This window comes from Prenolepis imparis, unplaced genomic scaffold (assembly GCF_030444845.1).
Source record: "Prenolepis imparis isolate NDT839.2.m4 unplaced genomic scaffold, iyPreImpa1.0 SCAF_8, whole genome shotgun sequence".
Taxonomy (NCBI): domain Eukaryota; kingdom Metazoa; phylum Arthropoda; class Insecta; order Hymenoptera; family Formicidae; genus Prenolepis; species Prenolepis imparis.
In genome coordinates this window covers 6722703-6739916 of record NW_028141166.1, presented here as the reverse complement: position 1 = coordinate 6739916, position 17214 = coordinate 6722703, and the positions used below count along the sequence as shown (strand labels likewise).

General features: G+C 33.5%; 1 protein-coding gene and 1 non-coding gene across 2 annotated transcripts; both read right to left on the bottom strand.

The window, feature by feature from the left end:
- Positions 1–568: 568 nt before the first annotated feature.
- On the bottom strand, positions 569–10233 carry LOC145940121 (synaptic vesicle glycoprotein 2B). Its single transcript, XM_083045003.1, has 10 exons — positions 10122–10233; positions 3766–4020; positions 3607–3666; positions 3430–3513; positions 2775–3099; positions 2532–2653; positions 2195–2433; positions 1657–2101; positions 1161–1448; positions 569–1066 (listed from the first exon to the last, which is right to left on the bottom strand). The coding sequence occupies exons 2-10, from the start codon at positions 3800–3802 to the stop codon at positions 1011–1013; spliced, it is 1656 nt and encodes a 551-aa protein (XP_082901129.1). The 5' UTR covers positions 3803–4020; positions 10122–10233; the 3' UTR covers positions 569–1010.
- On the bottom strand, positions 5841–5913 carry Trnar-ucg (transfer RNA arginine (anticodon UCG)). The gene has a single exon. It is a non-coding gene; the product is annotated as a tRNA-Arg (tRNA).
- Positions 10234–17214: the final 6981 nt, after the last annotated feature.

Sequence of the window (17214 nt, the reverse complement as noted above, 5' to 3'; positions counted from 1 at the left end):
TAATTTAGATGAATTATCGAAGATATTAAAAGACTCGTATTATTGCACGTTAATTGCATTAATAATTATCTGTAAATTAATAACAAAAATATATGAAAACTGATTTTTCTCGCAGATTCTGCCACTGAATAAGCGCAAGAAAGAGTCCTGATGTCTTTTAATATATTTTAAATAATATGTTATAATACTTTAAACTTGATTAATATTTTTGAAAGTTATCAGCTGATTTCTATCAAAAAATATTATATAATCGAGAATAAGATATTATAACATATTATTTACAACATATTACTATTTTAATTTTTTATCATATTATTTAAAAATTTAATTAATAAATTAACGCTTTAATCAGCTGATTTCTATGAAAAACTATTAATCGAGTTTAAACAAATTTTATATTATTTAAAAAAAAATACTTTTTTTAACATAAAACCGAAGAATGGCGCGCGCATAGCGCGCGCTTGTGTTGTTCTAGTAATACAAATATTTGATAAACGATTTTATATTGTTTACTGAATATTTATATTATAAATTATTTTCAATGGGGACATATGAAAATTATACGATATATTAGTTTATTATATATATTTAATTCATATTTTAATTATTTTATCTATAAATTCTGTGTGATTATAATATCAATATATAATATATATACTACATATATAGAAAATTCTACTAAAGTATCTAATTGTGTTACATCTCTCTCGTACTGATTAGCATCTTAGATGCCTATATTCATATTTTCTTTACTATTCTACTGTAATATGTGTGTTGTGTGTATGTGTTTGTATTCTGCTTACAAATCTTTTTTATCTAATAAGGATAATTATAAACAATAGAGATTCTTTAAGAGTTTTCTTACAAAATGGGGATATTTTCGAACTTTAAATTTTACTTTACAATGTTGTAATTTAATCGCCAGGCTCCCATAAAATTTTACGCAACACTTGTACTCGAAAGAAATGGATAAATGATTGTAGACCGATGTGAATGGACTTCTGTTAGGGTCAGGAAAGCGGCTCGCGCGTTGTGTTCGGTAAAAATAAACACAGTAAGCCTCCTCCTACGAAAAAAATAAAAAGTATACATGTAGAATCGAGAAAAAAAATTAAAAATGTAAAAGGTATGAATGAAGGAATAATTGTAGACGTGCTTACCAATGAGAAGAGCGGCCACTATGAAAGTCGGTGCCGGACAATACGTGTCCAAGAGCTGGGCTATAACGATATTACCAATTATCCCGCCAAGGCGGGCGGCAACCATTGATATCGCGATTCCGGTTGCACGCAACTGCGTAGGGAATACCTCGGTGATGAGACAATCCAGAGCTGCGTTACCGCAACTTATCGCCCCGCTAAAGACAGCCGACACCGTCAAATTCTGATACTTGTTGTACACGAAATACAAACCGATTGAGCACAGCCCTGACGAGAATGTGCTGAACACTGCAAAGAAGTGTAGGACATAAATATATGTTATTTGTGTGTAAAATAATTATTTACAAAAATAACTCAATAAGAGATATCGTAATAAAATATAAATAATAATATAAATACATAATAAATAATATATTATAATAATATATTAATAATTAATATATAATAAATATAAAATATTTTTATTGCTTATATTTTTTTATAGTTGTGGATATACCTAGAAAAAATTTGCGCCCAAGGCGATCCATCCCCAGGACGGCTATAATGTTGGCAGGTATAGCGGACGCCACCGTGATAAGGGATTCCTTAAAGACGGACGCTCCGATTTTATCGGTGCAAACATTCTCGACGCTATGCGAACCCTTATGAACGACGTAATCGGTGACCTGACATATCGAGGCCACCACCCCCGGCTGATCACGATTGAATTCGTCGAAACGATTGAACAGTTCCGGGAACCACATCATGAGACCGTAATAACCGATGTGAAAGGTGAAATTAATAACGATCGATATTATGGTGAAGCGAAGGATAGGCGTTATAAATAGCTGTCTGCTATTCTCCACGATATCACCTAGCATAGTTTTGCACTTACTCTTCTCCTCGACTTTGTTCTTCACCGGATTCGGTTCTTGAAGATCATCGAGAATCAGTTCTTTTACCTGTTGAAAAATTATACGCTATAAATATTCGAGAAAAATTGATCCTATACATCTTCATTACGTTAAATGTTAAATGGCTCAAAGTCTAATTACCATGTAGGTCTCACTTGGTTTGCCGGTGTTAATGACGTATATCTTGCGAAAGATCTCGAGTGCCTCCTCGTACTTTCCGGAGGACAGGAGATACTTGGGGGATTCAGGGAGCAACAAAAGCAGCCCCGTCACGACGAACGACGGAATAGCGCAGATCAACAGGAAGATTCGCCAAGAATTGTAGGTGAACGTTAAACTCGTGAAACCCATCTTTCTAGGGATGATCAACCACGCCAAACCTACGAATGCAAAGCACATTCGCGAATATATCATGTTGTATATAGAAAGAATATATTAATTTAATGTGAGAGAATAAATTAATTGTCAAAAAACTTACCCGCCACGAAGAGATTTCCCAGTGTCCAGAACGCGGCCATGAAGGACAGCATGGAGCCGCGTTTGGACTTTGGCTGAAATTCGGCAAAGTACGACCAGATGACCGGTCCGCTACCTCCCAGCCTGGAACGTTAATTATTTAATTATTCAATCTTTTCGTTGCTGAGGAATCAGACTACGTGATCAGATCGAGCTGACCGATAACTGTCATCGATGATCACACGCGGAGATTCTTGATACTTACGCCGCGCCGTTCAGGAAACGGAACAACATGAAGAGTTCGTACGTTTGGCTGAAGCTAGAGGCGACGATGCACAGGGCGTTCATGAACGAGATGGCGATCAGGACTTTCCGACGACCAAGGGCATCCGCTACGGAACCCCACGCGTACGCCCCGGCCATCATCCCGATGAAGATGATCGAGTTGAGCCATCCCTTCGCTTGGGTGTCGAGCTTCAGGTCACATTGCGCACTCGGCAAGATGAAGGACATGGAGATCACGTCCATCTCCTCGCTGGTGCTGACGAAGCCGCATACCGCGAGCAGGAAGTAATGGAACTTGCCATATTCTGCGAAGAGATAATACTAATCAGGTATGAAATTCGAATTCAGGTATGAAGAGGTCTAATAAGAGCCAGGCATAGATGTTGGACGCGACAAAATTATTTTTTAAATTCTTTTATACTTATTTCGAACGTTTCGGTCCTTCTCTTAGGACCATCCTCAGCATATCAATTAGTAAAAGAATTCTATGCCTGGCTCTTACTACATTTTTTCATGTGAATTTGTATTTATACATCTTTTTTTATTTATTATTTTAATGATAATTAGTAGGTATAAGAGAGTTTCATTTTTTTTATAAGACAATCCTTGTGCTTTAATCATCGAAATAAACTCACTGCTTAGTTCGATGGCCTTCTCGAAATCAGCTTGAACATAGGATCCCTTTTCTGGATCGAGAGTTTTGCCTTCTAATCCGATACCTATGATGCAGATAATAATTAATGAATATATAAATCACGAACTTATATCTATAAATAGAAAAATTTATACATATTTGACGAATATAAACTTACGGGCAAGTTCGAATTCCTTAGAACCGCAACCGTTTAGCCGCTCGTCTTTTACATCACACTCTGTCATTAAAATTAAAATTAATATTAAAATATTAAAATTAAATAAATTAAAATTAAAATTAAATTAAAGTTAAGAGAGAGAGAAAGAGTTATACGTACTAATACTGCACTTTGTGTCGGGTTCACCTTCTACCATTCTACGATGTCGGCGCGTGTGAGTGAAGCTGCCTTGGTTAAAAAAAGAATCAGATGTTGAACCCTCGCGTTCGACAGGAAACTTCGTCGAATATCAAGCTGCTGTTGTTGTTGTTGTAACTGTTGTTGATCAATGAGCCCAGGCGAGATCTTCCTGCTGAATCTGCGCTGATCTGCTGCTGCTCGTCGGCGGGGCTGGATTTCGCGCTCGCTCGTGAACTGAAACAGATCGAATAGAAGCTGTTGTAGAGAGCTTATTGAGGAATGGGCGATAAAATTTCATTTGATCGCTCCACGTGTGATTCACATCGAGATTTTATTTATTTTTTCTCATTTACCGTTTCGTGTCACGTGTCTATACGTGCCACTCAACGATTCATTCATGGAGTTCAGAGAAGCGCCGACGAAATTATACGAATTCATCTAACGACCTGTGTCAAGAGAGTGTCTACGTGCGATACTATGTTCCTAAAGTACGAGTCATTAGTTCGACACAGTGGGTCGACATTCCCCCGCGTATGAACCTATAATTTCGCGATGAAACGCGCTATCGCGTGTTATCGTTAATGCGAATTCGAGCGAGATTAGTCTAATTGGATTAATAATGGAATAGAGCAGCTTGCAATCCGAACAGTGACCTAACATAGATCTCCAACACACATCTCGGGACCATTGATTGTCTCTTTATCCCACACGCATGTACAGAGATAGCCTTTTTCCCTCTTTATTTAAGAACAATATTAAATATATATCGCATTCAACATTATATAACATTGCATTTTTTCTTTATAAATATATAATTCTTTATAATACGATAATATATAATTTAATATTTTATATAAATTTAATAAAATATTAATTTATATAATTTATTATACTTATTATATTAAATATTTATTATATATTAAAAATATTAATGTTTTAATAATATAAAAAAAAATTATATACAGGATGTCCAATTTTAATCTATTACCTCTTGTAACTTTGCAGTAAGTGGTCGTAGAGAAAAATGTTTCATACAAAAGTTTTTTGACTTTGAGGGGGACATAAGATAGTGCCATCGGTTTGACGTTGGATAGTCGTTTAAAGATCACATAAAGGTCACCTTCGATTTCTTAAATAGAATCTATTATTTTTAATTGCATATTCTTTAGCTTATGCTTATACGATCTTGAAACAACGTCAAACCGATGACATCATCTTATGTCTCCCTCAAAAAACTTTTGTATAAAACATTTTTCTCTACGATCGCTTCCTGCAAAGTTATGAGATGTGATAGATTAAAAAGGGACACCCTGCATAATTTTAATATATTATAATTTATGATATTTTAAATATTCTTTAAAATATGAAATGTATAAAATCCACGCATTATTTTGCATGATATATAAATAATTTGTACATTACTCCTTGTAGTTTACTACACTAATCGAACAATGTGTGTTATCGGGCATATTATTCGCGATTATCCTTCGAAGAGTACTTCGGGGATGTCCTTGATACACAGTACTCGGAAAAAACATCGAACGTGTTTTAACTTGGCACTGTGTTTTCGCGATCATTTTAATTATTACCAGTTCCCACAATTGTATTATAAACAACGTTACAAGCCGCTGTACGTAACATCTCTCTCTATCTCTCTTGCGTTCTAATTCTCACTCAATGATAATCATTAGCTATCGACGAAATAATCGTGGCAAGTCAAATGTTATAAATCTTATAACACAAATTATCATTGGTGATAGCGAAGAATAAATGTCGCAATATGCAATTTGAGGCAATAACATTAAAATTTTAAAAATGCTTATAATAATATTATACAATAAAATAAAATAAAATAATTATTTTGAAGAAAAAAATACTTAAATCTTGATACATCATCAGAGGGATGATAAAAATTAATGAACTTGTTATATATACTGTATATACGTAATATATCCGTCAACTGGGGATGATTTGAAGGATTGCATTATACAATACCGTATGCATTATACAATACCGATGATACTAAATTTGTGTGAGGACAAAAAAAGAATTTTCGACCGTGACAGGACTCGAACCTGCAATCTTCGGATCCGAAGTCCGACGCCTTATCCGTTAGGCCACACGGTCTTGTTGAAGGGTAGTTTCTCAAGGGAAGTATTTCACCACTCGAGAGACAATTTACCCTCGGTTATTATTGATTTGACTCGGAGGTTTAATAAAAAGTAATGCTCGTTTTATATAAATTTTATACATTAAAAATAACAAATTATCAAGTATTCAACATAGAAATAATATGTCAAATACATGACACAAACAGATAAAGACTTGCTGATAATGATGTATCAGCTTAATGATAGCGATGTCATTTAATCTTTAATTATATATATTATTGATTGATATATTTTTAGTATTTTATCGCGCATCTATATCCTATAAATAAATACATCCGTATTTAATAATTTTTATATTTAATAGTATCGTATTTAGATAGTGACTTTATTAAGAAGCTTGACTCGTTTATTTTGCCGATTCTGAAAAGGAGAGAAACTCAATGATATAATTGCGAGGGGGACGTTTTATGGTTTAACGTCACTCTAGTAAAATGACACGACATCCTGTACTAAATACTCGCTAATGAACGAACATCACGCGCCTTCCTTTACAACGCAATACAAAATCGTTTACGATTAAATTCATCATCATTTAAGATTAAATTTACGATTAAATTTGAGAGCTTGATTATTAAGTTCTATCCGGAAATTTCTAGTTCTATCCAAAAACTTTTAAATTAAAATCAATTATCTTTCAATAAAATATCTAATATTCAATATATGAGAAATTTTAGGAATTATTTTTTTACAATAATTGCGATAAGATAATTATATATATGTTAATATAATTAAGAGGACGGTGAAGTGGCATATCTCGACACAATCGAGATGTATAATTTATATTTGATTGCAAAAATGTACATGTATACGAAGTATCCATCGAATATTTTAATGACAAATTCTTAACTAACTTGTGGGTTAGCGATTAATTTTTCCTTATCAAAAATATCTAAGAAATAAATATCATCATTGCAATTTTCCATTTTTTTGCATCACACATCTTTAATTTAAACCTCAGAATAAATAAGATTCTATTAGTAGAAGAATATATTTTATATTCATTAGGCTCCTTAAAACATAGTTTATGAGAAATTTTCTTTTTTAATCACTTATATAATTTTAAAAATATTTATATTTGAACTAATTGAGGAAAAAACTCCACTTCTAAAAATTTATCATGATTCTTTAGTTTTCCATTAAAATTAAAAATTTTTTTAACGTAAAATTTTTGCGTATATACAATCTACATGTTCCGTAAAGTTTCCAAGTTTGTTCCTGACTTTGAAATATCTTTCTGTAGAATATAGAATATCATTGTAATAATTATAGTAATTGTAATAATTATAACTATAACTGCATAATTATAGATGATTGTAAATATGATATGTAAAATATCAAAAATTGTGGGCGTCATCAGTTTCCATATCGCGTGTATATAATATAAAATATAAAAAAATTTTATAAAATATTTTTATATTATTAAATTCAAATTAATTTATTTATTTTTAAAACATTATCGTATCAGTAAAAATTGAAATATAGATAAAGCATAAATAAGTATTCAAGCAACAATTTATATTTGTGCATCAAAATGAAATGTTGATGTTGTCTATATATTTTAATACGAAACAATAAATTATTGTAATTATATTTCAATCGGAAAATAAAAATCGACAGGATTCAAACATTCTTTTGATTCATCTGTAGAGCTTTTAATTACAAACTCTTTTTTTCTGAATATTTAATGAAATAATACATATGTTTCGTTTTTTTTTTAATGTAAAACTTTTTCCAATGCTCTGTATTTATATTGCCAAAAATAAAATCAGGAAGTACATTTCCTGCAATGTACAGAAAATATTTTTATGTGTTACTTAACACTTGTACAACCGTTTGTCTTGATAAAAACACAAATAAAACAATTTTGTATGCGCGCCTTCGCGATGAAAGAGGCATTCGGAAGATCGCATGCGATGTTGAAGAGATGATGCTAATGATACGCGAAGAGGATACGAGGTCGAGCCGTTCTAAAGAGAGCTCGAATTGGCGCGCTTGTTAAAGGGTTCTTCACTGAAAGGTCAAGCGATTTGAATTATAATTATTAGCTTCAATGTCGAAAATGTCATAATCGGTCTAACATTGCCAATGAGTTTGGAAAAAATGCATGTTTGAAAATAAATATTGAGATGGATATTAATCTCAGTGAGAGGTTTATATTTCGATTTTAGACAGGCGAAATTGATACGTTTGCTCTTCGAGTATTTTTGACACTTACTTTGATTTCTTCAATAAAATTCTGCTCTTTTTTCTGTGAAAAGGCATGCGAAGCATAGAATGTTCTTCTGCGAAGAATGCCCTCTTAAATCCCTCGGAAGATGATTTCTTTTGCGTGGATGCTAGATCCGCGATAATTATTGCAATCACAATTTTCGCGAATTTTTTATGCGTACAAACAATATCTTATCTCACTCAACTATCTCTCGAAAAAGCGTATTATTAAAGTCAATCGCGAAACACATATCGGTCCTCATTAATGCATCATATAGCACGTTTGCTATCTGTGACGTGTCGTCTTTACGAAAATTATCGAACGACAACATGGACAATAATTTGAGCGAATGTCCGGGATGATATTCTCACTCTCGGTCCTAGATCTCAACACTTTGGATGTACTCCGCGAAGAAAACACTCGTGAGATCGAGATTTGGATTCTAACTTGTCGCGTTTCTGACCAATCCTTATGGCTGTACCAAGTACGGCATTTAATGATGCTTGATCCACGATACTTGCGAATAAAATGAGTGTCTGGGCATTGAAACGTTAAAAGAGAGTCTACCTGCCACCTCCCACTAATATGAACCAATATACTCTTCAGTGGTTCGACTGTGTGTGCACGTATGATTTCAACTGTGTGAATTGCACTTGGAGGGGCAAGATGGATGGTGTATACGTGCAAGGATGAACGCATTCTTCTGCAAGTGTATAAATTCGTAAAGCTTGACAATTTTTTTTATTTGCATGATTATCATCGATTAACAGCAAAGATCTAGAAATCATGTATAATATTACTAATGCACATAATCGATGGCTATTGAGAAACTACGATTATCGATATAAATGTATGCCGGCCTCGCCATGGCGATTGGAGCAAGGATCATTCCTCGATGAAGGTGTAAAGGTCGATATAAAAATATATGAATGTTGCAATGATATTTATAGGATTAAAGTACGAGAAAAAAATCTCGAGATAAAAGAGAAATGACCAGCGACAACACGTGAGTAAAATGTGTGTGCCGCATAAGTGTCATCGGATGCGCACATGATTCATTAAATTATTGTCCATCCCTTGACGACGAGCGAACGATATTAAGATATGAGATTCTCGAAGCAGTTTTAACCGGTTGCGTAAACGTAAACGAATAAACTGAGACAGCGGTTTCAACCGGTTACAAAGGAAATAAAAACATCTCCGACACATTGTCGCCCCAGTCACATGACGTGATTCTTTGCGAGGCTCTACAACCATGTTTGCCGTATATTTTTAGATTTTTATGCTAAGTAGGAGAGATTTTCACCTAGAATCCCTCGTCACAAATTATCGGTAAACGCAAACACAGCGTTCGACTCCGGCGTCTGAAATTGCAAGTAGCTGAGATGATACATACTGTCAATATTTCAATATTTCCGGTTAACTAGACGTTTTTTTATTACCTATTTATTTTACCAATAAAAAATTTCTTTGGAAAAGTTTGTACCAAAATTTGTATACCAATTGCCTCGGTTATCTCGGTTGTCAGAATTGCTCTCCTCTCTATTATAGACTTCTTCAAAGTCTAATAATAAATTGCATATGCGTTGAGAATTTATGATTAAAAGAAAAGAATTTGTATCTCTCTATTTTAGAAGAAAAATTGAATATTGAAACACTTAACTTATGTGCGATATACATACATTTCAGAAAATAATTTTATATATCTTTAATTCATTATTCTACTATCAATTTAAAAGTACATTAAGGAGAAGAGCGTATTACAAGAAAATATACATTAAAATTATATTAGTCGATAATTATAAATATCTCTCAGCTTTATATCTAATGTGAATATTATTTTTTTTAAATTCGGTTACTTAATATTCATTAATCTTACAGACGCAATTTTATCCTACATTTCTTAGATTTTTAAAATTATTAATAATGATTTTGCGAAACAAGATGTAACTTACAGTTTGCGGGCTGTCAAGCTTCCTTCAAGTGTTCGCCCGAATTGGGGAACTACCAAAGTGAGACGAGAAATCACAAAGCTTATATAGGGTGATACTAAGACACATTGAGATCCCCCACTCTGTGATCGCGGTAGATATAGAGCAAAGTGATTTCTATAACGCGTAGCGTCAGTCATATCGGAAATAAGGGTAGAAGAAAGGAAAGAACGTGCCTCTGATGATTCTCTATACCGACAATTGTATCATCCATGTAAAGAGTAATAATTCGCTAATCTTCGGTAAGAAAAGAAACTAAATTCATCAAACAATGAAATCTGATGTAAATTATTCATGAAAAGAAATATTAGTTACCATAGCTAAATTTTAGATATCCCTATAACTAATATTTTTAAGGTATAGTTTAGTAAGAAATTCCCCATTAAATTATAATTTTAAAAAAATTTGATATCACAGAGAGTTAAAATTTAGATGGTAAATTTACATGGTAATTCAATTTTAGATGTAATATAGGGACACCTAAAATATTTAGCTATGAGCTACCTGTGCTAGCATTATTTCGTCCTGTCTTGTCTCAATCCGGTTGACACAACATATATATATCTGTCTGGGTGCGTGACAGTCCGTATTAACGCCTAATTTCGCGTTTCCATTCGCGTTCATCTTGTTGCGCAATCTTCGCATCTCGCGAAGACATCTCATGTTCATGCGTTTCTTCTATTCGACATGTTGCCGCACATAATGTAACGATCGAAGTGTCAATGATATCGTCGTAATGTATGTATTCAATTAAGATAAACATCGTATTGATAAATAATTGACACTTAAAAAATTAATGTTTTTATTTGTTTTACCGAAGAAGCATCATGATTAACGGAAAATTAATTAAAAGATATAAATAATATATATTTATATAATATATATTTATACAATAATGCACAAAAGTTTTTTACGCCCAAGATTTATGCACAATTTCTCACGGATTCATTTGAATGTGATGTAAATTAGCCGAGAATTATGTTCGTTGCTATTATAATGCACATCATATATGCATGATGATACAATACTGTTTTCGCTTTTGTTGAATCTTGACGTAAACTGCACTGTCAGTTATTTCGCTAAGAATAGTAAGATCAAAATAAATCAATAATAAGCAATTGTCTCTTTTCTTTAAATATCTCATTGCAGAGAACTAATTATATTTGACATTTGCATATGTCACATTGTGCATTAAAAATTTCCACATATGTTCACTTTATATTTATATTTAAATTAAGAAGAACAAATACCCCGATGTTTGTGTTACACGAGCTTACAACAGATTTCACATCGATCATGTAATATTCTTCCGCCGATCTTTTCCTGTTTCATATTGCAAATCTTGTTCACTGCTCTTATATAAAATGTTCAAAACATAAATGCCGCAATTGATTTATAGGTTCAATTAAAGAATGAGAAAAAAAACCATGAGTTGGAATTTGAGAAAAAAATATACAGTCGCTAATTGCGTAGCGGCGGTATTAATCATTTATGTTTACCGGGTTTAAAAAGATGTATATGATATACGAAAGATTCGTGTATGATTTTGATGGAAACGCGCGATAATTGCGTGAATGTTTGCCGTAAATTTTATCACAGAATTTATAAACGGGCGCCAAACGAGCGAACACAGCTTCTCGTCTTACTCTTTGCACTGTCGTGAATCATTCTTTTGTAACTGCGATTAAAATTAAAGAAAAAGCTATCGCATAAAGATCGCTTTTCTTTTTCAAAATTTTAAGAAATTTTAAGGAATTTTATTCAGTAAAAGAATTATCTTTTAAGGGATTTTATCCAGTAAAAAAATGATCTTTTAAAGAATTTTATTCAGTAAAAAAATCACTTTTCGATCTCGAACTATGATATTTTTAACTCGTACTCGAGTTTGACGAACAAAAACGAGAAGATGCTCTTATCGAACATTTGTAGATCAAAATTAAATATAACACAGCCCGATTTACACAATGCTCCTAAAAATCAACGACGCTGCACTATTTATTGTGGACGTATGATTGATATACGACGATGACGACATCGATTGCACACACGTGTCGTTTCTCGATAGAAATCTCATTTTAATAATATTCATTCTAAAATATAAAGTGGGTCGTTATAGGTATATCTTCCACTCTGATGCCGTAAATAAAAAAAATCACGTAGCCGATAAATCAGAAAATATTAAAACGCATGCATATTGATTATCATCAGATTATCTCAACTACACGTATTTTCTTTTAATGCGCATCTTTTTTTCTTACTCTTGATATTTTATACGATAATTTTTCCTACGTGTATCTCGCTGCAAAACCTCGAAAGAAATATTATATATATCGATATAATGTTCGTACAGATTTAAATTCGCAATGTAAAGACAGGCTATCATGGCGTTATATAATAGATGATTTATTATGCATACGTGCAATCAACATCGTTTGTCCTTGTTATTGTATACACTTACGGATATAGCATATGCGCATGGACTGATATCGTTTTCTATCTAAAAATTCGTGCAAAAATACATGACGACTCTGTCAATGAATTTGTCATAAAACATCCGTATGAGAGAATATTTCGTCTCTATATACGAAAGTAAGTGTTAGTTATAATTAATCAATGGTTGTAATTAACTAATTATCTGAATTAATAAATGCAAAATATCTATCTGAAGATGACATGTAACTGTGTCTCTTTCTTGATTAAACTATTCATTCTAAAATATAAAGTGGGTCGTTATAGGTATAGGTACCTTCCACTCGGATGCCGTAAATAAAAAAAATCACGTGGCCGATAAAGCGGCCGTATATCTATCAGAGTTCGCCTCCGGTGACAGGATGCGATATCGGTATCTCTAATGTTCTAGCACAAATTCTCAGGAGACTGCAAAAGGGAAACTAATCTCGTGAAACTATAATCCTTGAAATATTATATATATTATATATAATATAATATTTTATTTTATATAAATATGTATGTCTTTGTATAATTCGTATATAATTAATCCATATATATCGGGTGTTAAAAAAGTGGCGGATACGCTGTATAGGGGTGAATTCCTGAGGTTATTTGGAGACGATTTTTCCTTTAACGAAAATGTCGAGAGAAGTCATCATTTTTTGCAAGCTCCCAATTTTTGCCATCATATATCTTGGTAACTAAGCCTTAAATTAAAATTCTATTAAATTAAAGTCGACTTGAAATTAATTGAAGAATGTAGTTTTGTTAATATTTTAATTCCACAATACTTAGTTTACGAAAAGCCCTTTATTTTCAATTACTTATAACTCGAAAATTATTGGTGCCTCGACATTTTCACTGAGGAAAAATCGTCTCCAAATAACCTCAGGAATTCACCCCTATACAGCATATCCGCCACTTTTTTAACACCCATATATATATCCTTTGTATAATTATTTTAATATATGTATATTATATTTAGACAGAGATTAGACACACAGACATAATATATATGCTGCATAATCCGTGCAATGCTGTATGCATGTATGCGTGCATAAATGTGAATAAATTATGTGTGCATACGCGATATGCACGTAGCTCGTGCTGTGCACAGTGACTCATCCAGAATGCTGACGTCATCATCAGCGTGCTCGAGGGGCAATCAACCGGCAAGCAATGCAAAAACGTGTTGCGGATTGAGCGAACATCGCGTAGTGCCCGACCGTACCATCGCGTAGATATTAACATTATCCGAGAGATGCAGAAATAGAGACAGAAAGAGAGAGGAAGAAAGAGAGAGGAAATTCCCGATTCTTCGCGAGAAGAAGCGCAATCGTGAACGATGATCGTCTCGCGGAATCTAAAGGAAGAAGTTGCGTTCGCCCATTAAGCTGACCAGCATCATCAATCTTCATTTTCTCTCTTTCTCTTTCTTTCATTTTTCAATTTCATGCTCCTTTCATAGATTAAGTGATGGTCTCCATATTGCCAATATTTGGACCACTGAATTGATAGACTTGGGAATTTGGATTTGATATTCTAATTGTCTTAGCTTCAGCGAAAATTTCATTCTCTCTTTCTCTTTCTTTCAGCTTTTAATTTCATGCTCCTTTCATAGATTAAGTGATGGTCTCCAAATTGCCAATATTTGGACCACTGAATTGATAGACTTGGGAATTTTTGGATTTGATATTCTAATTGTGTTAGCTTCAGCGAAAATTTAATTCGCTCTTTCTCTTTCTTTCAGCTTTCAATTTCATGCTCCTTTCATAGATTAAGTGATGGTCTCCAAATTGCCAATATTTGGACCACTGAATTGATAGACTTGGGAATTTTTGAATTTGATATTCTAAGTGTGTTAGCTTCAGCAAAAATTTAATTCTCTCTTTCTCTTTCTTTCAGCTTTCAATTTCATGCTCCTTTCCTAGATTAAGTGATGGTCTCCAAATTGTCAATATTTGGACCACTGAATTAATATAAACTTAGAAATTTGAATTTGATATTCTAATTATTCTAGAGAAAAAGATGTAATGTTGAATGTTTGTTAACTAAAATCATCTTTCTATCACCGAGGAAATAAAATGTTCATTTTTGTCAAATTAAAATTTATGATAAAGATTAAAGATACTATTAATAAATAATAAAAATTAAGATGGACATAAATATCAAACAATATCAAAAGTATTAGAAATATCATTAGAGTATTAATAAATGACACATTTTTTAAATGAAAATCTGAGATACTGTGCTTCGAGAATTCCTTCGATATCAAATATCAAATTGAGTTTTATTAAAATAAAATTTATTTTAATTATACTAATATTATAGTTTGTTTAAATAAAATTTCCAAAATTATTTTAATTAATAATAGTGGATTATTGATACGTTTTCCAAGCAAAAATCGATTGTAAAATTCGAAAATGTGTTTCTAAAATATATTTCCATGATTTCAAATCATTCTAAATTTTATTGCAAAATACCTACGATACGACGTATAGATGACAGACTCACCTAATCATAATATCTCGAAACGGGACGATGTCGAACCAGCGGAAGCTCATTCAACAAACAGGAAACGACCAGCAATCGACTTGAACCCTTTAAACACCCTTATCCAAGTCGCGGATCTGTCACTTTTATTTTCTATGGTATGTAATATCAAACACGCGTGACTTGGCGACGCATCCATAGAGACATAACTAAATCACGGAGGGGTCAGTTCGCGATGAGTATGTCTACCAATCTGTTAGCAGGGTTAGTACTACTGGTACCATTTCAGGGACGTCGAAATCGGGTGAACTCTAAATTTTAAGTCCCTTCCGATCGGTTGGAATTTTTTTCACATTCTTTATCGTCCATAAAAAAAATAGCAATTAAACACAAACACATTTTCTGGACTTGATTATTTATCATGATAAATAAATATATTTCGTCTCGTGATTCGTGACAAAACTGAGGCTGTCGGATGAATCGTATAACATCCTGTACATTCGATCTCTCATGTGGGTTTAATTTGCCATATGGTGGGCAATTAATACAGGTGATTAATATAAAAGAAAGCGACGATTCGCGATACAAAAAAAAAAAGAGAGAGAGAGATGGGCCCTGTCTCTGCACTCTCCTGCGCCCTGGCTCGTGTTAGATTACTGTAGAAGGCTTTATCCACTTTAGTCACCGACCGTCAAGCAATCATCCTATTGCCGTGCTGTAGTATCATGAATGACAGTAAGAAAATGCTACTGAGAAGCAGGCGATTGCCACAAGTTCCCCTGAAATATTGCGCGCTGTTTACTCGCGCCATCATTTATTTTCCCACGGTCCATTTCGCGAGACAAAAATCATCATCATTTGAATTGTAATGTCATATATGCGACATTACAATAAAAAAAATAGATAGTTAATGCAATATAAATTTAATAATTTAATGACACGTGCGAGGCGTAAACAGTAACATTCTCCTCGCATTACATTATTATCTCCTCTTGCCTTAATTTCCTCTAACAATAAGAAGCGACACGAGGAGAAGAAATAATTTAGATCTCATCAACGTATCTCTCATTTACGTATGACTCATTTTATCACTTTATTTTCTAATTGTAAGATATTTCAACGTCTTCGCGCCTAACTATCCTACTCCGACATGAAAGATGTTTTCGATTGCCTTAACTTTTCTGTCAATGAACGGATATCCGGGTACTAAAGACGACTCTAAATGTGTTGGAATTTTTCTCCGCTCGAAACATAAAAAAAGAAAGAATTTTCTTTGTATTCGGAAACTTAAAATATAATAAACCTATAATTAATTAATAGTAAAAATAAACCTAAAGCATAAAATATAACGAGAAAAGATATTTTGATGCCCAGCAGCTGCTATAGAAAAATTATCGCAGTGCAATGATTTCCATTTCTGTCTTTCGTTCCCCGTCTCTCTAGACTAGTTCCGGAATCGAGTTCATATCGTAATTAAAATAGACCGGCACGCGAACGTTATTCTATTCTAAATAGTTAAACTATATATATGCATATGTAAAGAGACGTAAAACACGATCACGGATATATTATACGGTACATTAGTATCACCGGCAGCGATCTAGAACTGGTTCTGATCGACAGTCGCGCACACGCTGACGTAGCTCGTCGGCTCTTGTTTTCTTATCCACCTAGTGTGCATACATCCGGTCGATCTGTACTCCGGCAACTTTCCTACTTCATTCATGGACGCATTCAGTGGCCTTTGAAGGTTGCACCGCCGGCAGAAAGGAGTGGTGGGCTCCGGGTCGCGCGTGTCGCGGCGCGGAGAGGTCGGGAAGAAGGGAGATCGAGTACAGGAACGTGTGACTGAGGGAGGGAAACTTGCTCCTCGCGAAAGAGAAGCTGCGTATACTGTATCTAATGCATAGATCCTAGATACACGGATGAATTCGCGCACCTAATCTCTCTTATTTGAGAATGTCACACTGTAGCTGTATAAAAAAAAATATATACATGTTCCAGAAGAGAAAGATGAGGGAACGCGAGACTTTACTTTGCAAGTGCAATGATACGTGTTATATTGTATATATATATATATACATATGTCATCGCGAGCGAGATACGGGCGCGC

Bases quoted from the DNA above. Each gene is read 5' to 3' on its own strand.
- LOC145940121 (XM_083045003.1), bottom strand. From the start codon at position 3,802: ATGGTAGAAGGTGAACCCGACACAAAGTGCAGTATTA. The intron at 3,514-3,606 runs GTAAGTTTATAT...TCTGCATCATAG, and splicing joins TAAGGAATTCGAACTTGCCC to GTATCGGATTAGAAGGCAAA. The intron at 3,100-3,429 runs GTGAGTTTATTT...ATCTCTTCGCAG, and splicing joins GAAGGCCATCGAACTAAGCA to AATATGGCAAGTTCCATTAC.